At 50.1% G+C, this 26,697-nt stretch overlaps 1 protein-coding gene across 9 annotated transcripts in view; it reads right to left on the bottom strand.

Moving 5' to 3' along the window:
- GAS7 (growth arrest specific 7) overlaps positions 1 to 26,336 on the bottom strand; it is a 200,827-nt gene extending 174,491 nt beyond the window's left edge. For all 9 annotated transcript variants that reach the window (XM_074970637.1, XM_074970644.1, XM_074970639.1 and 6 more), the window contains exon 1: positions 26,097 to 26,336. In XM_074970637.1, the coding sequence (XP_074826738.1) occupies positions 26,097 to 26,279 (183 nt within the window). In that variant the 5' untranslated portion in view covers positions 26,280 to 26,336. The remainder of the gene's footprint in view (positions 1 to 26,096) is intronic.
- Between the last annotated feature and the right edge of the window lie 361 nt (positions 26,337 to 26,697).

The raw sequence follows: 26,697 nt of genomic DNA, 5'->3' as shown, positions 1-26,697 counted from the left end.
CTCACACACTCACAGAAGCAGAAAAATGATATGCACAGATTGAAAAGGAGTGTCTGGCAAGCGTGTGGGCATGTGAGAACTCTTATACATATCTATGTAGACTGGATTCGTTACACTGCTAGCAGACCATAAATCTCTTGTAACCCTCACCAATGGAAAAGACCTGGATAAAGCACTACTGAGATGCCAAACATCTATTTCAGAGTAGCAGCCATGTTAGTCTGTATCCGCAAAAAAAAAAAGGAGTATTTGTGGCACCTTAGAAACTAACAAATTTATTTGAGCATAAGCTTTCGTGAGCTACAGCTCACTTCATCAGATGCATCTATTGTTAAGGTTAATGTGATTTCAGATCATTGCTAAATATGTTCCTGGGAACTACCTGGTAATAGCAGACACTTTACCTTTGAGCCCAACATTCAACGACCTAGAGCTCAAAGATCATGTAAAGGCGTATGTGAATGCTGTAGACACATACAGACCAGCGTCAGAAAAGAGACTACTCCAGCTACTAAAAGCAACCTTAACAGACAGGCAACTTCAGGAAGTTCTAAGTTACGTTAGAGGTGGCTGGCCCCCAAGTGTATAAAGGACACTAAGGAACTGAAAGAGAGTACTTTGTGGTGCGTTGCAATTAAGCAAGTCAAATGGACCCATGATTAAAGGCAATTGCATCGTAATTCCAAACAAAATAAGAGGAGAAATCCTAAACCTCATCCATGAAGGATACCAAGGATTAACTAAATGCTGTGAATGGGCCAGTCAGTGTGGCGGCCAGGCATCAGCAAGAACATAAAGAATAACGTACCTGCATGTGAATATTGCAGAACTGACAGACCAACACAACACAAAAAACATTTAATAACAACACCCTGACCAAAGAGACTGTGGAAGAGAATAGCTGCTGATTTATGCGAATTCAGAGGACATCATTACCTGGTCGGCATGGCTTATTTTTCCAGGAATATAGAAGTAATGTACTTGAAAAACATAACAGGACACAGTATTATCAAGAAACTGACATGCACTTTTGCTCATTTTGGTATTCTAGAACAACTAGTAGCAGACAATGGATTGCAGCAGAATTTAAGTCCTTCTGAATGAAATAGGATTGCGATATTACTGGCAGCCCACATTACCCACAAGTGAACGAAGAGACAGAGAGCTGTACTGACAGCCACGAAAGTCCAACAGCAGGAAGATCCATTCTTTCCTCTTCTGAGTTACAGATCAACACCAATTGTGGCTACTGGACATAATCCAGCACAGCTCCTGATGGGAAGACAAGACTGTTCCAACTTTGGAAAAGAATCCATTTCGAAGTGCCCAGACATTGAGAGTAGCAAAGTACGGCGCAAAGCAGATAAAAGCGCTTATGAACTATTTTTACAAATGTTTTTTGTGTTGTGTTGGTCTGTCAGTTCTGCTCAATCAGAGAACTGCCAGCTATAGAATCTGGTGATCATGTTCATGTCAAACTGGATGGAGAAAATGGATGGACAGCTCCAGCTCTTGTAAAGAAAAAGACTTCAGATCATATGCGATCAGAACCAACTGTGGAGAGTTCAGCAGAAACCACTGACATCTACACTTTGTGCCTCAGAAAGAGCAATCAACAGAGCAAACTCTACAGATTGCAGATGCAGAATAAGACTACTCAAGGATTCCAAACCTACCACAGACAGTCATTGCAACTAATGGACAGCCAGATGACCAAGTTGTTACGCATTTGGGATGCGTAATTAAAAATTCAGCATGATTCAGAGCCACTTAACAGACTGAACCTCAATGACAGAGTGATAGAATAAATATTGTAAATGATAGGAATGCAGAACTTAAAGAGGAAGATGTAATGGAATGCTAAACTGTATTTACTGTTTATCCACTAGATAACACTGTGTGTAAATTACCTTATTTAAACAAACCTCAGCTGGCAGAGCTTTGAAGAATCTTATGATGAACACGCCTGCTGTGTATAAGCAAGATCTGTAGCCAGACCACATCTGGTATGGGAACATGGTCCCCAGGCATGGGGTAATGGGGCAGGGAGCTGTTGTGTCTCAGCTTCTCCTCTTTCCCCATCTACTGGGTGCCCGGGGGGCTGTGGGAGAGGGGAGTTGTCTTTGCTTGGGGGTCCCTTAGGCTCAGGCAGAGCCAGTCACACTTCTGTCAGGCTCTCCCTTGGATTCTCAGCCTAGTAGCAAAGTGGGGGATGGAGCAGTCAGAGCTACTCTCCTCCCACCCCTGCAATGCACCATGGGGTCAGCTATAGCAGGGAAGGACAGTCAGGGCAGTGGTGGGAGAGTCCGTGTGCGTTCCTTCTCCCTAGAGCGCCAGGGCAGATTCACACATCAGTTTAAAAATGGCGGGATCTCAGGGACACACTCTGAATTCATCATCAAATCAACATTTTCTGAGCAACAATCACCTGTAAGGGCTCCAACCCTTGGGGCAACAAGTGGCCTTGAGGCCAAGAGCTGGCCAGCACTGCGCTAAGCCGAAGGGCGTTTTGCTGAGGCAAGGATTCAGGACAGGAGGCAGATCCCTCAGCCTGTGTCCTGTGTTCTGGCGCAGTGCGTGTCGCATGCTGCGAAGTACAGTGCATGGGCTCAGAATGGTCGGCAGACCAAGAACAGCCTGTAGTGAGCAAAACACAGATGGGAAATGGGGATTTGCTCATCTCAGCCAGATCTGCACAGATTTTCAAAGAGGCGGCAGAAAGCACCTCCCCGAATCCCAACCACCCCTGGACACATTGCAAAGTTCTGCTGCAAACCATGGAGGCACCAGAGCTCTTCATAAAAACAGTTTGAAGAATCTGTTTAATGGAAAGCATTACACAGCTGTAATACTGGGCTCGCTACTGCTCCCCTGTAATAGACAGCACTCCTTGGCTTAGCAGTAATGGAGCAGAAGCATGTCTAGTGGTTAGAGCAGGTGGTTGGGTATCAGGACTCCTGGACTCTGTTTCTCACTATACCAGTGACTTGCTGTATAACCTCGGACAAGTTCCTTAACCTCTCTATGCCCCAATTTGCAAATTGTACAGCTGTGAGCCATAATTAATTATCTTTGTAAAGCTCTTTGAGATCCCCAAATAAATAATAAATAAATAAATAAGTAAATTTACTTATGTGTAAAGTACTGTTCAAGAGCTGGATTGTTGCAGCTCAAAGCCCTCTGGCTGACACTTATGCACATTCACAATGGAAATTCAGTGGGTGACTAAGATTTTCTATGCACAAAAGTCAAGAAGTTCCAAGTTCTGCACTTACTGGGGAGCCATCTCATGCATCGGGCACAGAGTGTATGAAAGATTCCATATTGCTGGGGACAGCGTTAACTTGAAAGCCTCCTCTTCCTGAGCACCCTGGCCAAGATCCACCCTCCCACTACACTGCCCCTGCAGTTTTCAAACAGGAAACCCACTCAGAGCTGAGTCACTCTGCCGAACAATCAGACAGGGAAGGCATAAGCGGCAACTGCAATCTGGGCCCCAGGGGAAGCCAGGGGATTGATAAAAAAGAAGCAAATTCAGTTTCACAGCTGGGACCGCTTCTGGTTTGTTCTTGGTGATAATCACTTGATGGCATTGGCAGGTGTCTGCTCAAAGTGTTTCCACTCTGCTCTGATGGAAGCTCTTACAAATCTCTAGAGCCCAAAAGGATAAAACTGCAACAAGTTGGGACTGACTGGGCAGGAGAGCTGCCTCCAGCACACTCATGTTGCTGAGCAGGTGTGATTTCTAAACTGCCCTTATTCCTCGTATGTCCATGGACTAAATTTAAATACTTTACTTCAAACAAATGCCCACCTTGAATTACATCTCATTCAGACTCAGAAGGCAAGGCAGCTGTGAAGCCGATTCTGTGTCACGGGCCCCCTGTAGCAACGTTCCACACACGGAGCGGCCCCAGCAAAGCATGCTACACTTCTCCACTGGTAATGGAGTACAGCGCCTACATCCAACAAGCACAGGTAAGCTTTGCTTGCCCACCAGGCAGAATAAAGCACTTTTGGCCTCTGCTTGATCCACACGCAAGAGCCAACAGCTGCTTCACCACCACAGATTCATAGATTGCAAGGCCAGAAGGGACCGTTGTGATCTCTAAGCTGACTTCATGAATGACACAGGCCGGAGAACTGCCCCAAAACAATTCCTACAGCAGAGCTTTTAGAAAAAGTTCCAATCTTGATTTTAAAATTGTCAGTAATGGAGCCTTAGTAAATTGTTCCAGTGGTTAATTACCCTCACTGCTAAACAAACCTTATTTCCAGTCTGAATTTGTCTAGCTTCAACTTCCAGCCACTGGAATGTGTTAGTCTTTCTCTGCTAGACTATCCCCACTATCTGTTCCCCATGTAGGTACTTATGGACTGTGATCAAGTCACCCCTTAACTTCCTCTTTGTTAAGCTACATAGATCACTGCTGCTAGGTTCCAAGTAGCTCATTGAGTGACAGCTTTGCAGAGATGAGCATGTGCAGAGAGCAGTTTTTTGGATTCAGCTTGTTTTCCCCTTTAATTACAACAGACCTGCCCCCATGCTCCCCTAGGAGTTGTCTCTCACCTGGGAGGTCAGGCTGCACTATCATTCTAAGTAGACTTTTAAGGTGAGACAGAGAAATGATGGTACTTTCCCATGGCAACCAGCGAGTCAGCTGGCAGAGCTGGGAATGGAACCTAGGAGTCCAGCACCCCCAGTGCTGTGCATTAGCCACAAGACCTTCCCTGACTTGTCCCTTCAGATCCATTCCCCTGCCCCCAAACCCACTCTTTCTCCTGGGCTACTTCCCTTCACCAGCCTTTCCTTTTGTCCCGCTGCACCCTGACCCCTCCCTACTGGCTTCTTTCTGCCCTCTCCTTGTCTGCCCTGGACTTTCTGTCACCCCCTTCCCAATCTCCCTCATGCCTCAGCTGCCTCCGGAGGGAGGGGGAACAGGGAATGCCTTGCTGCTCAAGGCCAGGAAGCACAGCACTGGCCCTGAGCTCCTCCCTTTCCTGCCCCGTGCTGCACTGAGAGACCCAAAGAGGAACAAGGTAGGGAGCAGAGGGACAGAGTGGAGCAGAGGGGACAGGAGAAAATCTTGGCTGACTGCTCAGAGCCCTCGGAGTCACCTCCAGCAACCAAGGAGAGGTGCTGCAGAGCTGACCTTGTTCAGGGCCTGCATTCCTGCTTCTGAGGGACATCTTAGTGGGCAGAAAAGTGACCTCAGAGAGCTATGGAATCATACAAGCGTAAGGCGGAAAGAGACTTCCATTGGCCATCTAGTCCAGCCCCTATGCTGAGGCAGGAATAAGTATTCTATAGACCAGCCCTGACAGGTGTTTGTCCAACCTGTTCTTAAAAACCTCCAATGACGGAAATTCCACAACTTCCTAGGCAATTTGTGCCAGTGCTTAACTACCCTGACAGAAGTTTTTCCTAATGTCTAACCTAAATCTCCCTTGGTCCAATTTAAGACCACTGCTTTTTATCATGTTCTTGGTGGTTAATGAGAAACATTTATCGCCATCCTCTTTATAACAACCTTTTACGTACTTGAAGACTTATCATGTCCCCCTCAGTCTTCTCTTCTCTAGACCAAACAGACCCATTTTTTTCACTCTCTCTTCATAGATCATGTTTTCTACACCTCTAAGCGTTTTTGTTGCTCTCCTCTGGACTTTCTCCAATTTGTCCACATCTTTCCTGAAGCGTAGCACCCAGAACTGGACACCGTACGCAAGCTGATGCTTTATCAGTGCTGAGTAGAGCTGAAGAATTCTCGTGTCTTGCTTACACCACTCCGGCTAACACATCCCATAATGATGTTTGCTTGTTTTGCAACAGTATTACATTGTTGGCTCACATTTAGTTTGTGATCCGCTGTAATCCCCAGATCCTTTTCTGCAGTACTCTCTTCCTAGGCAGTCATTTTCCTTGTTTGTTCCTTCCTAAGTGGAGTACTTTGCATTTGTCCTTACTGAATTTCATCCTGTTTATTTCAGACCATTTCTACAGTTAAGATCATTTTGAATTCCACACAATGCCACTCACTCAAATTTGGCCCAGTCGCACCCCAGTCCTGACCATGGGTTTGGGGGTGGCTGAGCCAAACCTGAGTGAATGGCACTGTGACCTGGTGCTTGGCTTCTCCACTTCTACCATAACCATCAGAAGGCTCGCTATGCTCCTCCCCAAAAGTTTAATGCATCCACCGGTTGAAAACCTCTGTTCTAGGGAATTGGAGGGGGGCAGCATACCAAAGTTTTGCCTAGGGCAGAGACTGTCTTGTGCATCACATGCTCTGTCTAATTTAACAAAGGTGAGAGGGGGACCTGTTGTAATAATTGGGCCTAAAAATTTAGCCCACTTGTGAGCCTAACTGTGGAAAAGTGGATAAAGTTCATAAAATGTCACCGTGACCTATAACTAGAAGGTGTAAAAGGGAGACAAAAAGACTGAATTAGTCCCGATGAAAGGCCTCCTGATATAACCCAATACCAGTGTTAAGATCATTCCAGGTAAACAGGAGAAGTGTGGGTCCAGAAATTAATGGACAAAAATTGTTGTGTTAAAAATTAGGCCTACCCTGGTGAACAAAACAACAAGGGGATGAGCTGTTCCACCTGTTACTCCCTTTTGGAGCCCTCCCTTTGGAGGGAAATTATGGATGGACAGAAGCGAGCACAATAATTGCTGACTGAAAGAAGAAGGAGAAGGAGCAAGCTTCTCCATCATGGTTGCCATTCCCGCCACCTCCTATGACTCTGGGATCTACCATAACATTATTGGGCCTTCGTCATCCTGATCCTGAGAAACGTGCTGATCAGTCTGGGCCAAGAGAGAGGCACAGATGACATCACCACCTCCACTAGCTCCAGCTAAATCCCAACAACTGCCTGGGATGTGACCTGGCTTAGTTGTCCAAATCGGTGCGATTTGCAACCCTGCTGTAAAAGCCTGTGACCAGAAAGAGGCAGCTAAAAGATGCTGGCACAAGTTTGCCAGGTCTGGGAGTGGCTGATAAGCCCATGTGCTGGGCCTGTGGTTTTCCAGCAGTGAGGCTGCAGGTGAGAGTCAGCACCAGAGACAGAAGCTGCATTTTCTCTTTTTGCTGTTCTTTTCTGTCCCACTTCATGTGTGTTTGTCTGGTTTTGTCTTTTGGGAAACGTGACTGGGGGAGGGATAGCTCAGTGGTTTGAGCATTGGCCTGCTAAACCCAGGGTTGTGAGTTCAATCCTTGAGGGGGCCATTTAGGGTTCTGGGCCAAAAATTGGGGATTGGTCCTGCTTTGAGCAGGGGGTTGGACTAGATGACCTCCTGAGGTCCCTTCCAACCCTGAAATTCTATGATTCTATGACTGGACTTCAACAGCAGGAGCAATAGCAGCCCCAGCCCATCTCAACTAACTTCTTCTCTTTTTCCCCAAAAGGACAGTTATTACAATCTAAGACTGTCAAACACGGGAGGTCCCTTCAAAAGGCTCTCCCCAGATAAAAGGAAAGGGAATAAGGGAGATTGTTAAAATAAAAGCCTTACTTTACATTTCAAAGGCTTTAGCTATTTTTCCCTCTTTTCTGTATCTTTAGTAAAAGGTTCAAGCAATTTGCTTGTCACGGTATTTGTCTCTTCTCGGTCCAACCCTCACCCAGCCCATCTCTTCCTCGATGAAAACGATGCCTCTAGGAGGGTATCTGCACTCCTGCCCTCTGATGCTGTAGAAGACCTCAGTCTCTTTATCCATATTGGATTTGATCTGAACCAGATTTTTAGGGAACGGGCCCCTCTCATTTTCAGGAACCCTTACTGGAGGGATCACCCAGTCTCTCTTCTGTCTCTTCAGACCAGGTCTGGCCTGTGGGAACATTAGCACCTCCCCTTGAAGACCTGCAGCAGATTCCTGTCTGGAGTGATGGCTTTTGTTCATCAGAATCACAGAAGCAAAGAATTTCTTGCCAATGGAATCCCAGGCATTCATGGTAAGTCTTCCCCCACCCCGATCCCATGCAGCTGGACTTGGTGTCTCACCAGTCCTGAGCAGGCAGAGGTCTCTGTAGACCAAATCCCAAACCTTGTTTAAAACTGTTTAATGTTAAGGCAGTGAAAGCATCATGTTAACACTTTTGACTCTTCGGGCCCATTTAGTCCACCTAAATTAATACAACATCCCCGATTTCCATGGTGCACACAGCCCCAAAATTCTTTAATCCGGGCTTACTCTTCAGAACACAGGCCGCTGTTGGCTGGGTGGCTGAGTGTAGAAGTCTGGTGTGGGCCCTGGGCTGCCATAGGAAATGGCAACAACAGCCATTGCTCCTGTCCTCTCCCACTGTTCCCCTCTCTCTGACACTGCCTGTGCCTTGAGTACCCACAGCACCACTAGGACACAGAGAACACATATGAACACCAGGGGCAAAGCTAGTAAAAGACAGTCATTTCCACTAGTTCAAAGCCCTTTGGAACAAAAGCCGCAGGATCAGGAAACAACCCAGATCCAGGTGGCAGCCTGCCCTATTGTTCAAAGACTTTGGAGCCCAGAGTCTGATCAGGAAACACAGAGAAGGCTGACTGATCTGCTCAGAGGAAAGGCCCCTCAGCTCAATTAACTCACCTCCCTTCAAATGAATAACAGCTGCTTGCTGGAGGCTGGCACTGCTCAGGTATGTGCAGCCCACCCTTTTCCTCAGAGCGCCTCAGAACAGCACGCTTCCTTGTGGCCCTGCTGTTAAACATGCACCCATTGATAACAGCATGGTGCCAGCATGAACCCTGCCAGGACTGCTGCCTGAGAGGCCACAACTGCCGCATTATCTACACCCCCATCCAGAGTCTGGAGAATTATCACTAACCCTCCTGGCACATGCATGCCATAGCGGTGGCTTCCCAAAGCAATTATCCAGACTCACAAAGGTATATCTGAGCAGTGCTGAGAGCAGAAACCCAATCCGACAGCGGGATTACCGCTGTGAATGCCAGTGGCACATACTGCAGAAGGGTAAATCATGGGCTCGCATCTAAATCTTGCTATTGAAAGTGATTACTTGGCTTTAGATAATGAGCTAGTCCTATTATAAAACAGCTGGTGCAGGGGAAGCAAATCTGCTGCTCAGGCAGTCAATTGCATTGGCAAACTTGAAATCATCCAGTCATGTGCTGGAAAGATTTCTTCAACCAACTTTTAAAAAAAAAATAAAATTGGAAGCCCCAGACATCTTTCTCGGGGAGAGTGAACAGCACTGAATTCATCAGCCCAGCTTTGGGCTGTTCCTTCCTTAGTGACATGTTTGTTCATCCTTCCAGTCACGGCTCTCCCTGTGTTCAGTCTCACATCTCCTGCACGTCCCACTGCCGCCACAAACAGAACACACTGAGACTCCTGCCATGTCACAACGCAGCGAGCTCCACCACACAGCTCTGTTACCCTCCCAACCACCTCACATGCCTCTCTCTCCATCTCCCGCTGCAGCCAGGGTCCTGCCCAATCCTGGGGCTGCTGCTTCTAGGCCAAGCCCTCGTCATTTCACCTCAGAGACTGCAGGAATTGTACAAGGGAGATTTAGGTTGGATATTAGGAAAAACTTTCTACTTCTAATGACAGGTTTCAGAGTAACAGTCGTGATTAGTCTGTATTCGCAAAAAGAAAAGGAGTACTTGTGGCACCTTAGAGACTAACCAATTTATTTGAGCGTGAGCTACAGCTCACTTCATCGGATGCATACTGTGGAAACTGCAGAAGACATTATATATACCTGTTTCATGGTCTCTGTGTATATAATGTCTTCTGCAGTTTCCACAGTATGCATCCGATGAAGTGAGCTGTAGCTCACAAAAGCTCATGCTCAAATAAATTGGTTAGTCTCTAAGGTGCCACAAGTACTCCTTTTCTTTCTACTTCTAATGATAGTTAAGCACTGGAACATGCTACCTAGGGAGGTTATGTGGAATCACCATCCTTGGAGGGGTTTAGGAACATGTTAAAGAAACAGCTGTCAGGGATGGCCCAGGAACACTTAATCCTGCCCCAGAGCAGGTCACTAGATGACCTCTTTCCAACTCCGCTTTTCTGTGCTTCTAGGTGAATGGGCAACATGATGGAAAACTAAATTTAATCGTGATAAAGGGACATGAGAGGGAAAACTTGAACTACTCAGACACCTTACTGGGTTTCTAAACTATACCAATTCAGAAAAAGACCTGGGAATCTTTGTACATGGTTCAACAAAGACCTGTGCAGCTGCAATCCAAAGAGCAAGCAAGGCCTAGGTGCTGGAACTCGGGGTGCTGCCGCACCCCAATTTGAAGTGGTTTCCATCATATACAGGCTATACAGTTTGGTTCAATGGCTCTCGGCACCCCCACTACACAAATTGTTCCAGCATCCCTGAAACAAGGTGTTATCAAGCATAACAAATAAGAGTGAGACAATACAAACAATATCCTACTGCCATTATATAAATCAACGTGCAGCCTCGCCTGGATCCCATGTGCAGGACTGTTCATCCCATCTCAAAAAGAATACTTCAGAAGTCCACATTGCTATTAATAATTTTGCTCATCTCTTTCTGAGACCTTTTCTCCTTCGTGAAATCTGTGCAATCAGGGATGCCTGTGCCATTTGATCACCCTGCTTCTTACCAGTGTCTCTCTGTAGATGAGGCTTAAACAAGTCCCAGCAACACCCTAAATTATATCCTATAAACAACATAGCTGGCATCTGATTTGTAGTAGCATGGGTTGCATTCCTATAACCTTGTGTTGTAAGTTACCTTACCCGGCCCGAATCAGTTGCTTGAATGTTTGGATAAATCTTTCCTCCACTAACCCATTTGTGGCAGGATGTTGAGGAGCTGATGTGACATGTTCAATACCATTTCCTTTGACAAACAGCTGAAACTCTGTCGATATGAATTAGTTCCTTTGTCACTTACAATCTGTTCAGAAACCCTCATCCATGAAAACAAGAGTCTGATACTTCCGCCATCAGCAAAGAACCAGTGGAATTCAAACACAATATTTCAGGCCATTTAAAATAGGCAACTACTGCAAACAAAAACATTTGTCCCATAAACAGTCCAGCACAATCTATGTGGATTCACTGCCCTGGAGCACCTGGCCACTCCTAATGATCCAACAGAGCTCGTTTAGTTATGTGTTGTACTTGCTGACAACCTTAACAGTGTTTGCTAATTCCTGTTTGTGTACCAATCCCTGGCCAAGACACAAAACCTCTGGCCAGGACTTCCATTGTTACAACTCCCAACTGGCCTTTGTATAATTTTTGGAGAACATGGGACTGGAGCTACATAGGAATAACCACTCTAGTGACACACAGCAGGCACCCTTGAGATACACTTACCTGCTCTTCTGGAGCAACGTCTGATGGAAACAGTTGTTTGTGTGCGTCAGGCCATCCATTCATCATAATGTCATGGTCTTGAGCCAGCACTAGGTCATTTTACAGTTACATTGTACCATGGCATTTGTCACTAGCAAGGGTTCGGTTTGTGTCATACAGACAGTCTCTGGTTCCACTCCAGTACTCTTATCTGCCACTTCCAATGGAAAGCATGACAAGCAAGTTACGAAGTTTAGCCCCCGTTACACATAGTGAAAGCCACCATCTTTTTCTCCTCAATTATACTGTTATTGATTGTACACGGTGCCAGTCTCTTGACAGAAGTAAACCAGTCCTCAATACGTGACTTATCAAACAAGCCCATTTCCCCCAAACAGCCAGATGTTTTAACCCTTTTTCTATTTTTCCTAAATGAGCAGTTTACTGATGGTTCCAGTGTTCCAAGCTGCTGTTTCCTTCTTACATTCCCTAGGCCTTTGCAGTCACTCTCTGTTTCAGTATTCGGTCATTAGGACCCCATCCTCATCGCCAGTTCTTGTGTACACAACACACGATATAACGGAACTGCACGGGCACAGTGCAACCCAAAGTGCCATGTTTACTAAATGTGTGCAGCATGCCTGGCCTTGGTACACACACACTGCTGCATGAGCTGGCTTCGGGCGCCTTCAGACAAGACTAAAGCTTCTTCTTACAGCAGCCCAGCCATAAAAATGGTTTTCTGGGAATGGACAGTGATTACTACCAGTTCTTGCCAAGGGCCACTAGAGGGCTCACAAACTATTCCAAAGGATACTCCCTTGTTCCGATACACTATGTACCCCTGCCTTGCTACAAAATACAGATTACTAGCTCCTGTGCCCCCTAGGTGTTATCATCTAGCATTCAAGATGCTAAATTACAAAACAATCTGAGATACCACTAGGATCAGTGTTCAGTTCTCTGCTCTGATCATCAATGGAAGCCTGTACTCTTAGGACCAAAGATAGCTATGATCCAACCAATGGAGGAACCAGGTGCAGAGGTCTCTTTATCTTCTGGCTGAAGTGCTCAGTCCCAGGTCTAGCCTTTGGATTCTAGGCTGCTTTATCCAAGTGCTTTTTATTTTGTAAGATGTATAATTTAGGCCTGGTCTCCACAGAAAAGTTTTGCTGGCATACCTATGTCCACTGCGGGGTGAGGTTTTGCTGACATAGCCCTGGTGCATATGGCCTGGTTTACACTAGGAACTTACATCTAGTGTGAGCTGGAGCGGGTTCCCACTGGTTCACTAGAGCCGGTTGTTAAATTTAGAAGCCCTTTTAGAACCAGTTGTTCCGCAAGGGCTTCTAAATTTAACCGGCCAAAAGTGGCGCCTTAGGCGCCGACTCCATGGGTGCTCCAGGGCCGGAGCACCCAAGGGGAAAATTTGGTGGGTGCAGAGCACACACCGGCAGCTCCCCGCCCCACCCCACCCCCGGCCCCAGCTCACCTCCGCTCTGCCTCCTCCCCTGAACACACCGCCCCGCTCTGCTTCTCCACCCCCACCCCCCAGGCTTCCCGCGAATCAGCTGTTTGCGCGGGAAGCCGGGGCAGGCTGAGAAGCAGGCGGCAGCTTCGCACTCAGGCCCAGGGAGGAGGAGGTGAGCTGGGGCAGGGGGGCGCGAGGAGGGCCGCCCGCGCCGCAGCAGGTAACCCCGGGGGGGGGGGGTGGCGGCGCAGGGGAACCGCTCCCCGCCCCAGCTCACCTCTGCCACCCTCGGCCTGAGTGTGAAGCCGCCGCCTGCTTCTCAGCCCTCCCAGGCTTCCCGCCGAACAGCTGATTCACGGGAAGCCGGGGGAGAGGGGCGGAGAAGCAGAGCGGGGTGGTGCGTTTAGGGGAGGCGGCGGAGCGGAGGTGAGGTGAGCTGGGGCCGGGCACGGGGCGGGGAGCTGCTGGTGGGTGCTCTGCACCCACCAAATTTTCCCATTGGGTGCTCCAGCCCCAGAGCACCCGTGGAGTCAGCGCCTAAGGCACCACTTTTGATGTGATCAGTGTGGGGAGCGGCTGCTCTCCCTGCTCCCCCCTAGCTAGGCTACTCCACCCCTAGGAGCCAGAGGAACCTGCTGGATGCTTTCTGGGAGCTGTTCCAGGTAAGCACCCCCAGGACTCCCCACCTCGCCCCCTGGCAGGTCCCTCTGGCTCTTAGGGGTGGGGTGGGCACCCACTACCGTGGCAGTCAGGGGACAGGGGTGGATGAGGCAGGGGTCCTGGGGGGGCGGGCATCAAGGAACGCGGGGAGTTGGATGGGGCAGGAGTCCCGGGGGGCGGGGGTGGGCAACGACTGCCTCGTGGGGTGAGGAGGGAACCAGTTGTTAAGATTTTGGCAGCTCATCACTGCTTACATCAGTATAGCTGCGTCCCTCAGAGATGTGAAAAATCCACCCCCCGAGAGACGTAGCTAATGCTGACCTAACCCCTAGTGTAGACAGCACTAGGTTGACAGAAGAAATCTGCTGTTGACCTAGCTACCGCCTCTCGGGGAGGTGGAGTACCTAAGCTGACGGGAGAGCCAGCATAGGTGGTACACTGAGGCGCTGCAGCTGAGCCGTTGTAGCATTTTAAGTGTAGACATACCCGACATGTCTTCTTACCAGCATAGCTTATTTCATTCAGGGAACTGGTATAAGTTATACTGGCCAAAGGACTTTTTTCCTGATATAAATTATATATTTATCGTTACTAGGAGAGCTTTGCCAGTACAGCTGTACTGTGCCAGCAAAGTGATCGTATTTTATACCAGTGTAACACCAACAAACCCTGGTTGTCGGCAGGAGGGATTGAACCTGGGATCTCTGGAGTTTAGTGCATGAGCCTCTACCACTTGAGCTAAAAGCCACATGGCCCTTAGCTAAGCTGTAGGGCAGACTCATTAATTGCTCTCTAAGTGGCCTTGGTGCCACTAGATGGGACAGAACACCACACCTAGAAAACTCTGCTTTTTACTGATAAATTTATTCCAGTCCCCTGAGCAAAACAAGCTATAAAGAGGCAGTTTTGCTGCTATAATTACATCTACACTAGGGGTTCGCTGGCACAGCTGTGCTGGTCAGGGATCACTCCCCGCCTGACAGAGCTGTGCCAGCAGAAGTGTGTAGTGAAGAGCTGGCCTCAGCTGGACCTGCAAGCACACCCATCAGCACTGCCCTGGTAGCTATCATCCCAGGTCTCACACACATACAAAGCTTCTTGCACAATGACCCTTTACCAGGTAATGTTTTACACTCAGCCGCACAGTGGCAAAACATAAAAATTCCAGCTCCATTAAATCATACATTTATTTTTCAAGATAAACACATGTCGCTGTGGTATGCTACTCCACAATGGCAGCAAGTAGGTGCAGTGAGCAGCTGAACAGCCGCTGGCCCTGAGGTGCAAATCAGCAGTGCTGAATGAATGAGCTCATGCTCAGCGGTTGTGTTCCCCATGCCCCACACCTTACTGCAAACAGACAGATGTACAGAAATCCATAACACACAATCCATGACTCCCTCACCACACTCAGTTACAGCCCTGATTCTGTCCACAGTGAAAACAAATGCAAAATTCCCAAAGATTCCCATAAAAACTGGTTATTATGCCATGCTGCTGTAATGCAGAGTTAAAACCACAAGTATGGGAGCTTGCCCTAATAAAAGAACAGCTTACCTCTGCAATCTCAACGAGAGTGTCAGTTGAGAGCAGTCAGCGCAGTCCAGAGCACCACGCTCTAATAAAAACAAGCCCTGTATAAGTGCATACTTAGGAAAGTAGGGCCCTGATAACATGTCATTGATGTGCAAACTAAATAAATGCTCACCTAAGCAAACAGCCGGGGGAGGGATCAAAGCAGTAGTATAGTTTATGACTACTGCATCTCATTAATGCTGATTGGCCAGTTATTTACCACACAAATATAAATCAAAGGACTCCAGAAAGCAAAACCCCACCAAATTCCAACCGACTGCACCAAAAAGGAGTGGCCAGACTTTCAGAATTCATCAGTACCGAGCAGCTCCCGTCCTCCCGAAAGCTTTATTTACACACCACCTGAAATACAAATTCCCAAGGAGCTTCCCAGGGTGTGTGTGTGCTGGTAGTCCACTGTCACTGCGTGGCAGGGGGCCAAGAGCAGACTCAGTCTACTGGGCAACCAAGAGGGACAGAGGAGAGCCGCAAGTCAGCGTGACAGGGGCCCTGTCACCTCAGGGGAGCATGGTAGGGTGCCTGGACGGCCACCAGCTGCCTGCTCAGAGGCGGGCCAGTGTCTGGGTGGGGGGTTAGAGTTGAACGATTGACAAGTAAAAGCCTGGGAAGAAGAGCTATCCTGCCCAACAGGCAGGTCCTCAAAGAGACGCCCATCCCCAGGAGCACTGGAAGAGAGGAATACCCATTTTGTGGGGTCTGGAGCCAGCCACTGAAAGGGCAGGACTGGCTGTGGGTGAGCAGGTGAGTCCCAGGGTGCATCAGGGTCCCCGGAGAACCGGCCTCTGGGTGCCGGGCAGCAACCTGTCAGCTGGGTCCCTTCCCTGTTCAAGGTAACACCCAGTGTACAGAGTCTTGTTTGGAAAACTCCCCCCCAGCCAGGGGAGTTGCCCTCCAGTGCCTAGATAAACCCATCACCACATGACAAGTGCTGCTCTGGTGCCAGCTCAGGGCTGCCTGCCTGCCGGGCATGTGGCTGAGTGCTGGGGTAGGAGTCAGGAATGAGCAGTTTTAGCAGAGTTATTGTAATTACTACCTGAGCCCTGCACCCCTTTGTGGAGAGGGGAAACCTTGGGAACAGAAGCAGCCTGATTCCTGAATGAAGAGGACACCTGCCAGCTGTGATCAACAGTGGCTGAAGAGTCCAGAGCCATCTCTGAACCCAAGGATTACTCAGGGAGTTTTGAGTGCACCATCTTTCACTTAGCTAGTCAGGGGAATTGTTTGCGAGACCCCTGCTCCTGTATCCTCAGACCAGAGAAAAGGGTTTGGGGATTTCATTACCTGCTGCCTATTAAACCTGCAGAGGGGCTCACCCTCTTATCCCACTTGCGAGTCCTTGGGCAGGACTGAACCAAGTCACCCAAGTTGCTTATTGCTACTACAGAAGATATCTTTGGCACAGGTCATTCAAGGGTCCCTCCAAGGATGCATATCAATGCGACACTGAAATTTACTCTTGCTATCTCAGATCACGTGACTGGGGAAATTCATGGGTTTTAACAGTGTGGGCACCAGTGACCCTGAGACTTGTGTTTTACCCTGTTGTGTTATATTTACCACCCATTTATTATAATTACTCTATTGAATATATATTGTGTGTTGGTGTTATTTCTTGGGAGTCTCTAACTATGTGGCATGAAAGCAGGGGGTAACCTGCAATTACAATTTTTCTTCCAACCTGCCCAGTGACCCTGCCAGAAAGGAGCGACGGGGGTGGAGGCATCACCAAATATGTTCACATGGGAAGAAAATAAGGAAATTACACCCTGCTGAACTGGAGGTGGGATCCAGATGAACCCAGACCTGTCCATCAAAACCAGTAAGGAGATGGGTACTAAAGGAGGTAATTGGGTGGACTGGGGCGCTACACATATAGATAGCTAAATGCAATTAATGCTGTTAAAGTTGCAATTTCAGACACTCAAAGTTAGGACAGGCCAGCAATAGAGTTGCCCTTGCCACTTTGTATATGTACAGGATGATACAGTCTTGAATTGCACAACCACATACTAGTTTCTTCTGCCTCATTCAGTGAACAAGAGAAACAGAGCTCAGAGACTGAGGAAGGTTTATCTGTACACTTATTGTCCATTGTGTAGCCACCATATACCACCAGCCTACTGCACTGAATGAGGCAGCAGCCAAATGGAACCCTATCTCATTCACTGACCCTTGCTGAATGAGGGAGTATTCTTCTGGATCCCAGCCTCACTGCAACGCAAACTCCACGTGAGTGAGACAGGTCGATCTGGTCGGAAAAAATAGTCTCTGATCAAGTTATTTAAAGACTGCACCCTAATCCTAATACATACACACAAGTAGCAGAATTGAGGCTGCAGAAGTGATCTTTGCCATTTCCGGACTTTCAAGTGTGTCACTTTGCAATCTTAATGTTCATGTAGTTTTTGAATGGAGTTTCCTAATGTGTTTACAAAAGTGAATAAAGAAATAAATTCCACCATGTGCAACTATTTGCAACAGAGCAGTAGTTTGTCACCTACACAAGCTCTGCACACACGAACCCAGGCTCCTGCAGAGCTCTCACCTCATACAGAAGGAATAAGCAGTCTCCCAAAGAGACCTCCACCCAGCACGTAGAAGCCCCTTCATATTGGTTCACGGATCTGTTCACCTGGAGTACGTAGGCACATGCACGCAAAGTCAATGGGTCAGTGCCCAGTACTCTATTGTAGTGTAACAACAGCCAGTGTTGATGCACATGGTACCTAACTAACCCATGTAACTCAGCCAAACCAAACCAATTTTCACCAAGTCAGTGCTAGCCACATCTATGACATGGGAACCATAACTGTAGAAATGTGTCACGTGTCTGTCATGTCCTACTGGGGCCTTAGACCCTTAAAAATATGGAGCAAACACTGTTTTTGTAATGGCAAAACAGCATTTTCCCACTGTCTTTGAACATGAGAGCCTCTGAATCGTTTGTGATCAATGTGCAAAGTTTCAGACTGAAAGATTAAAGTTAAAGATATTGGGGAAAGACCCATACAATGGAAATGCTTGTGCAATCTTAACTACAGGCATTGCTTCCTAGTGGAGTGTGCTTCCTCTAAACAAACACTTGCACATTTTCCTGGGGTCTGCAGCATACCCACTACATGGCTGGGATGCTGCTGTATGCTAGTATTCCTATCACACTTCAATAGCTCTGATTTATATACTATAAAATCTTCAGTTAAATCCAAGAATGCCATTGCAAAAACAACTATGACTTGTCACCGACCACTTACAAATCCTAATTAGACCTCACCCATGCTATCATGCAAAGGTTTGCTGTGCTGTATTCCTGACAGCACTGGGAGTCACCCTCACCACGCCCAGCCACCCCCACATTACTCTGATATATTGTGCTCTGGCTTGCCTATGCTTCTAACACAAGAAGTGAGTGCTGCAGTACTATCAAAGTGAAGGGGAATGCATGTGTTTTGAGAACATGATGATAACATTATTACTAATACAGCACTTGGTTTATAAATCTGTAGGAGATCGATGGAAGCAAAGGCAGCGGAGCATCATTTCCCTCCATATTTACATTTAGAAAAATTAAAGTGAGATTGTTCAAGTGTTTTGGACACATTCATGAAATAAGTTGGTGGCATAGCAGGGATTTGAACTCAGCTCTGCTGATGCTTCGCTTTGCCTTGTACTGAGCTGGTTATCCAAATGTAAGTATTTCTAATCTGACATAAATTGTAGATCCACACAGTTACTGAGCAAAGTAGCTTAACTTCACTTAAGCTGGTAGTATCAGGAGCAGCTAATCACTATGCTGAGGCTGCCTAGGAGCTTGTGCCACCGTCTGGTTACTAAACCAGCCCAGCAGGCTCTGAGCCCATAGAGCATCACCTTTGTGGGCAGGGACTGCTCTTCCCCTATGATCACCCAGTGCTGAGCATTTGCTTGGTTTGGTTTGGCTTGGCTTGGCTTGGTTTGGTTTTGTTTTATCAACATTCTGAAAATCTCTGTTGCATAAATTCCAAGGCTGAATTTCAGTCCCTGGTGAGTTTCCATTTCTAGTACTTTCATTTCCTTGAACCCTACAACTAACGCTTCTGGAATGGGTAGTGATGTCACTGCATTCATTTCTATATAATAGTTCTGTTCAACTGACAATCATATACCTGCCCTCACTCCCCCTTCTGTGCGCTGCCCTCTATGATTCTGTAGGTTAAACTGGCAGGGGATAATTAGCTTCCCACACGATCAGTAAAAAAAAACACTGAGTACCAGAGCCCAGGGCAAGACACAAAGCAGCTGCCCAGAACTGCACATAAGCCTGGGTCTTCCAAATTCTCCAAAGTCACACTGCATAGCCAAGGCTAGTTGTAGTTAGTCCAGCCTACATGTATTCCCGTTCACCTCCAGCCCTGTCTCATGACTGCAATAGAGGGAGCTTTCCTTCACCCAATAACATTCATAGACTCTAAGGCCAGAAGGGAGCACTGTGATCAACTAGTCCAACCTCCTGCACAGCACAGGCCAGAGAACTTCCCCAAAATAACTCCTCGAGCAGCTGTAGCTCGCCCCATGGGCTTTACCACAGAGCCCTGCGCTGCTGACTTCCCCCAGCAGCAGGCGGGAGGGGAGGGGATGCAACCCCCAGTCATCCTGGCAAGCCTCCTCCCTCAGCCAATGGAGAAGGGGAGAAAACAGCAACCCCAGCACCCACCGAGAGGCAGAAGTCAGCCAGGCAGACTGCAAGCACTCTCTGACCCTTTGCACAGCTGGGATAGCCCAGCTCCTGCCCCGCACAGAGACCAGAGACGAGGAGCTCCCTGCAGCCAGCCAGCACAGCACAGCACTGCCAGGCCCAGCTACTGGCCTGTCTGTAACCTCAGTCTGCAGGAGAGACTCAGGAAGGGACAGTCCACTCCTCCAGCCCCAGCCTGCCAGCAAGGGGAGGAAACAGACTGTCTCTCCTGCCACTGCCTGTGGCCAGGTGGCCCTCCCTGAGATACTCCTCCCCCATGTCACCGTGCCACACACCTCCCCGTGCCACTCTGCTTCCCTAAGATACACGTCCGCCCGTGCCACCCTGCCACTGCTGAAGATAATGGAATGCTCCAACTGGATTCCCTTCAGTGTGGAAGAGGGAGCTGCCAACAGGGTGTTCTCCATGAGGGGCCCTCAGCATTGGAGCCTTCTCCCTGCATAGTCTGTCATCGACCCATGGTGCTGGAGCCAGCAGAGCACGCTGGAAGGACCGCCTTTATTCATGGGGCTCCTCGGGCTCAAGAGGGATTTTTTGGGAGGGCGGATTCTTTTTCTTTATTGGTTCCTTTGTGTAGAAGGTCATGTTGGCTGCTGCTGAATATAAAGCAGGTTTTGTCTGAACGTTTTGTTGTCCTTCAAGGGGGCCCCAGCTTAGGATGGGGATGGTGTTTTAAAGAAATCCAAATAAAGGAATAATGATTAGTCTGAAGAGGGTTGAGTGAGGGCTGGCCCCAGGTGGAGAGGGACAAGACATCCTGGAAAGAGATTTGGTGTGAAAGTGTTTGAAACCTTACTATAAACCTTTGAATATACTAAGAAACCCAAAGCTGGGCCACTGGCTGGATCATTTGCACATATTGTGTAACAATTTTTTGGAAATTTAACGTGTGGAATTTTTAGAAGGAACAGGTTAAGTTTTGCTGTATGAACTATCCAGTCAATTCAGTGCTATTTAGGTTCCTATACCGAGCCCATCATCATGATATCAAAGCACCTCTGATAAAGACATTTAGCCAACATTTTTCTTGCTAAAAGACATCGAAAACTGCAGTGTCTGATAGCAGTGGGCACACACGTCCCAGGAGCACAGCATGGCTGCTCATTCTCCCCTGGTTCTTTGCCTGGATTATGCTAGGTTTGGAGGGTTTAGCAGAAAAATCTACTGTGCCTTGTGTCTGGCAGGGCAGGGCAGACAGGACTGAATTCCTGACATCTGCTTCTGTTGAGATTACCTTTCTCGGCAGGCTGGCCCTGCCTTTGCCAGGCCGCTGGCTTTGCTTCAGTGCACATGCAGACAGTTGCTTAGTGGAACATTTTCAAAGGCACCTGAGTGACTTGGGAGCCCAAAACCCATTTTCAGAAATGACTTAGGTACTTAGGAGCCTGGGACTCACTGGAAGCCAGTGGGAGTCTGGCTCCCACGTCAATGAGGCACTTTTGAATATATTCCCCTCAGACCTGCATCCTCTCTCTGTCTTTGGTAAAAGAGGTCAGGAGAAAGACCAGTGGGGTCCTGCGCTCTTCCCTTCTACTTCCTGCTGGAGCCAGCCCATGGACAGACTGCAATTCTTGTCAAGGCCCAGGGTCGTACATTTCAGCTGGCCTGTGCCCCCCACAAATCCCTCAGCAGCGCTGTGATGGCTGGCCTCCCTGACAGTAAGGTGTTTTCAGCCCCTGGATTGAAAACACTGTGATGAGAGAGTTACTGCTGCCCCAAAGCACCAGAGACTCCGGGCACAGCACACATTGTTCCTTAGGCACCTACATAAGTCTTAAACACGTTGGTAACTAAGTCACATGTCATGGGCAGAAGCTGTCTCCCACATCCTATTCCTTGGCCACCTGCAGCTCAGCCACTATGTTGAGGCTGCAGAGGGCAATGAGATGGATATGGAGTGCCATAAGGCAGGAATGGAGCCACGTAGCCACTGCACTTTCCACTCCACACACAAATTCTCTGTGCTGTTACTTCCCACTAGACAGCTAACAAAGAGGTTGCAGAGGCCTTACAAGTGCCTTGTATTGCTTTTTACATCAGTGTGTGAAAGTGCCACCCAATGAAGGCAAAATAATGGGGCAGTTCTTGGTCCAGAGCTGGCTGCTGGCCAAGGCAGCTTCCCAAGCCATCTCCAGCATTGTTGGAAGACACGTTCTGCTCCATACAAAGATTTGCAGCTAGGGGAGATGACAGTAGATATAAAAAGTGCTGACAATTTTCAGTGATGCAGAATTTGCATATGCTACTGCTGCTTCTTATATAAGGGATTTCTGACTAAACACAAATCAGAAAAGCAGATACTGAAATGTACTTTTAAACAACCCCCTTGAGACACTGCTATCGTGTAAATGTCTTCACCCGTGTATGAAACACTCACAAATAGGATTCAGAGTAGCACACTCTGCTACCTCAAGGACATAAGAACGGCCATACTGGGTCAGACCAAAGGTCCATCAAGCCCAGTATCCTGTCCTCTGACAGTGGCCAATGGCAGGTGCCCCAAAGGGAATGAACAGACAGGTTATCATCAAGTGATCCATGCCCTGTCACCCAATCCCAGCTTCTGGCAAACAGAGGCTAGGGACACCATTCCTGCCCATCCTGGCTAATAGCCACTGATGGACCTATCTTCCATTAATCTAGCTAGCTCCCTTTTGAACCCCGTTATAGTATTGGCCTTCACAACACCCTCTGGCAAGGAGTTCCAGAGGTTGACAGTGCGTTGTGTGAAAAAAATACTTTCTTGTGTTTGTTTTAAACCTGCTACCTGTTAATTTCATTTGGTGGCCCCTTGTTCTTGTATTACGAGAAGGAGTAAATAACACTTCCTTATTTACTTTCTCTATACCACTCATGATTTTATAGACCTCTATCATATTCCCCCCTTAGCCGCCTCTTTTCCAAGCTGAAAAGTCCCAGTCTTATTAATCTCTCCTCATACGGAAGCCGATCTATACCCCAATCACATCGCTATTCAGTTCTGAGGGGAATATTTCCTAGAAAACAATCCGACACAACAGGTGACAGCTCCTGGGGACATATCATAGCACAGCCCAAGCATTGTATGTCGTCTCTACACCCTTCAAAGGGGCCACCACAGTCCTTGGCATAACTGAGAGTGGTCCTGAGGGCCAAGCCTTCTTCTGCCCTCAGCTCACCCCCTACACCTTACATGGGTAAGGAGGGAGCTTCCCAGGGTCACATGTGGCTGCACAGCTCACCTCCTGTACTTACACCACCACACACTCAGACACACAACTCTCAGAATTTCTCAGCAGCTCTTCAGCTATTGCAAATCAGATAACATGAGTGCTTGGTGGTGAGGTGTACCTGAGGTTGGTTTTCAGTGCAGGACTAAAATCTAAAACTGGACAGCCCTGAAGACGGCTTGGATCTGGGGTGGTGGAAGCAAATGTCAATGTTAGTGACAAAGATGGAAATACCTGCTATGAAGGGGGTGTTTCCATTTCCCAAAGAGTTCTTGTGTTAGTGGCGGGTTGTCATTGTTAGCATATGCAGCACTAGCCAGAGAAAGACACACACGTTTCTAACCAAGCAGGAGGTCATATGGACACCAAGGCTTTATATAATACAATAATGAATCCAGGGCAAATCAGATCTGACCTGAGGGCATGGATCTGGATGCAAACAAGCTCACCACTGAGGGGTACATACTTATGCAGCAGATGCAACTGGGAGGCTCCCTAACCCAGGAGGAAAGGCCTCATACAAAGCACTGTGACATACAGCTTTACTACAGATGTGAGTTGAATAAATGCCCTTGGTGAGCTCCCAGCACTGTATTACTGGGGTGTTGAGATATCACTGCATTGCACGGTGACAGCAACTAGTAACTTCAGCAAGGTGTGGAACATACTAAAGGTGAAAGGGTTTTAAAGGAATGAGCATTTCTCACATGCAGCCATCAGGGGGTTTCCTGGGCTGTGATGGCAGGGGGAGGCAAAGCATCGGCTCCTTTCCCTCCCTCCCTGTGGCTCCTGGATGCGCCACCCTGCATCGTCTCTGGAGACAGGTGGGGAACAATGCTGAAGGAGCAAGGTGAGTTCTCTACCTGGGAGGAAGGGAGACTTAGTGGGGCTCACACTTTAGCCCTGGTGTGGTTGGGCGGTGGGGACTTAAGGAGCCTGGCTGCAGACCAGGGCTCCAGCCATGGGGCTTCAGGAGCCAACAGCCAGCTCTGGACACGGGGTTTGGGGCTCTGACCCCCAGCTCTGGCCTTGCAGCCCTGGCCTTCAACCACAGGCTCTTCAGGTCTTCAGGCTCCAACCCCTGGCCTTATAGCCGCAGGCTCCAATCCCCAGCTCTCACTTATGGCGTCACTGTCCCCAGGTGCTGACCAACAGCAGCACACTCTGACCCCCAGCCATGGTCGCTGACCCTGGGTGCCAGCCCTGGGTGCTGACCCTGGGCTCCAGCTGCTGGCGGCCCTGGGTGCAGATCCCCAGCCCTGGCTGCTGGCCCTGGATGCAGATCCCCGGCCTCAGACTCCGGCAGGAGCAGGTGCTGGATCCCAACCCCTAGCCCTGGCTGCACGGCAGCAGGTGTAGACCCCAAATGCCACCGCTGGTGGCGGCTGCTGGTCCCACGTGCCAACCCCTGGCCACACACTCCGACCCCCAGCCCTGGCCACTGACACCAGACACTGCTCCTGGATGTCGACCCTGGGCTCCAGCAAGTGCTGGCCGTAGGCACCAATCCCTGGCCCTGGTCACATGACAGTAGACGCCAACCCCGGGATCCAGCGGGTGCTGGCCCTGGACACCAATGCCTACCCCTTGCCCCAGTCACGTGGCAGCAGGCTCCTGCTCCTGGACCCCAAGCACCAATCCTTGGTGCTAACCCCCGGCCACATGGCAGTGGGTGCCGTTCCCCAGCCCTGACCACACAGCAGCAGGTGCTGACCCCCAGCCACTGATCCTCACCCCCTAACCATGTGGTAGCAGGGGGCCCCCATCCATTGCACCTGGCCTCTGCTGCCTCCCCCAGCCCTGCATCCGTCTTCCCTGGCCCCCGCGTTGCCTCAATCCCCACCCCATCCAGGTCTTAATTATCCAGGTCTTGCTGTGAAAAGTGATATTAACAAACATACAACTGGTGTGGTAGAGTTGGGATACAACTGGTGATTAGCAACTTTAACAAGAGCCTTAACCCCAGGTGTCCTCTCTCCTCCAATGCTGGGAAGGCCTGGGCCACAAGCTGGCAACACTGCTCTGCCAGGCCTCAGCCCTGCACACAGGTTAAGGAGCGTGAGCAGAGCCAGTGGCAAATGGCCAGACAGAGGGTCTGGGGAAGGCAACAGCTCCATCCTGAGCTAGCCACCTGCACGAAGCCACCAGATTCGTACAGCACCTAGCGTTTTTCATGTATGCTCCATCACAGGGCCCCACTTGTGCAATCCTTCCCTCCTAGGACCTGGGCTGATGCCCATGTATCTCCTTCCCCCCTCACCCCCCGAGCCCCTTCCCCCCCCCATCGCGCACTCCCCCCTGAGCCCCTTGCCCCCCCCCATCGCGCACTCCCCAACTCCTCTCCTGGGCCCCTCGAGCCCCTTCCCCCCCACCCTGCACTCCTCTCCTGAGCCCCTTCCCCCCACCCTGCACTTCCCCCTGCTCCCCAAGCCCCACACTCCCCCAACTCCCCTCCTGAGCCCCTTCCCCCCCCACCCTGCACTTGCCCCTGCTCCCCAAACCCCGCACTCCCCCAGCTCCCCTCCTGAGCCCCTTCCCCCCCCCACCCTGCACTTGCCCCTGCTCCCCAAACCCCGCACTCCCCCAGCTCCCCTCCTGAGCCCCTTCCCCCCCCCACCCTGCACTTGCCCCTGCTCCCCAAACCCCGCACTCCCCCAACTCCTCTCCTGAGCCCCTTCCCCCCCCGCACTTCCCCCTGTTCCCCAAGCCCCACACTCCCCCAGCTCCCCTCCTGAGCCCCTTCCCCCCCCTGCACTTCCCCCTGCTCCCCAAGCCCCACACTCCCCCAGCTCCCCTCCTGAGCCCCTTCCCCCCCACCCTGCACTTGCCCCTGCTCCCCAAACCCCGCACTCCCCCAGCTCCCCTCCTGAGCCCCTTCCCCCCCCCACCCTGCACTTGCCCCTGCTCCCCAAACCCCGCACTCCCCCAGCTCCCCTCCTGAGCCCCTTCCCCCCCCCACCCTGCACTTGCCCCTGCTCCCCAAACCCCGCACTCCCCCAACTCCTCTCCTGAGCCCCTTCCCCACAATCCTACCCTCCCCTCCTACCCCGCCCTGCCTCGCGGCCCGAGCCTCTCGCGCCAGGGGCTCGGTGCCGCCGGTCTCCTACCTCCAGCAGCTGCACGTAGCTCGCCGGGAACCAGCCGCGCAGCCCGTCCTCCTTCTGCCCTTCCCACCAGCCGCCGTCCGGCACCTGCAGCAGCGTGAGCTGCTCCCCGGCGGCGAAGCGCAGCCCCTGCCGGTGCCGCTCCCCGGAGAAGGGGTACAGCGTCTGGCAGCGCGAGCCCGACATGCTGCGCCGCGGAGCTGCCCGGCCGCCCGGCGCTGGCAGTGCGGAGCGAGCGCGAGCGAGCGCGAGCCGCCCCCGGGCCGCGCCCCCAGCCCGCCCGGCCGCCGCCCGCGGGCAGCGCCCCTCGCCGCGGGCCCGGCCCGGCCTCCGGGAGTGGCAGGGCTCGGGTGGGGGTCGGGGCGGGTGAGACTAGGGTGACACCGCGGGGGCAGCGGGGGGGTGATGGGATGTATCGGGGGTAGCCGTGGGTGACTCCCAGGGTGTGGGGGGGGGCTGGAAATGAGTCCAGAGTGTGTGTGTGCGAGGGGGTGTCTTGGGGGGGTGGCTGGGAGTGACACCCCCGGGGGGGAGGGGCTGTATCGGGGGCGCTGAGAGTGACTCCATGGTGTGTGGGGGAGGTGTCTCGGGTGGGGTGGCTGTG

Source organism: Natator depressus, chromosome 14, assembly GCF_965152275.1.
Source record: "Natator depressus isolate rNatDep1 chromosome 14, rNatDep2.hap1, whole genome shotgun sequence".
Taxonomy (NCBI): Eukaryota; Metazoa; Chordata; order Testudines; family Cheloniidae; genus Natator; species Natator depressus.
The sequence above is the reverse complement of the archived record's forward strand: the minus strand, read 5'-3'. Positions and strand labels throughout refer to the sequence as shown.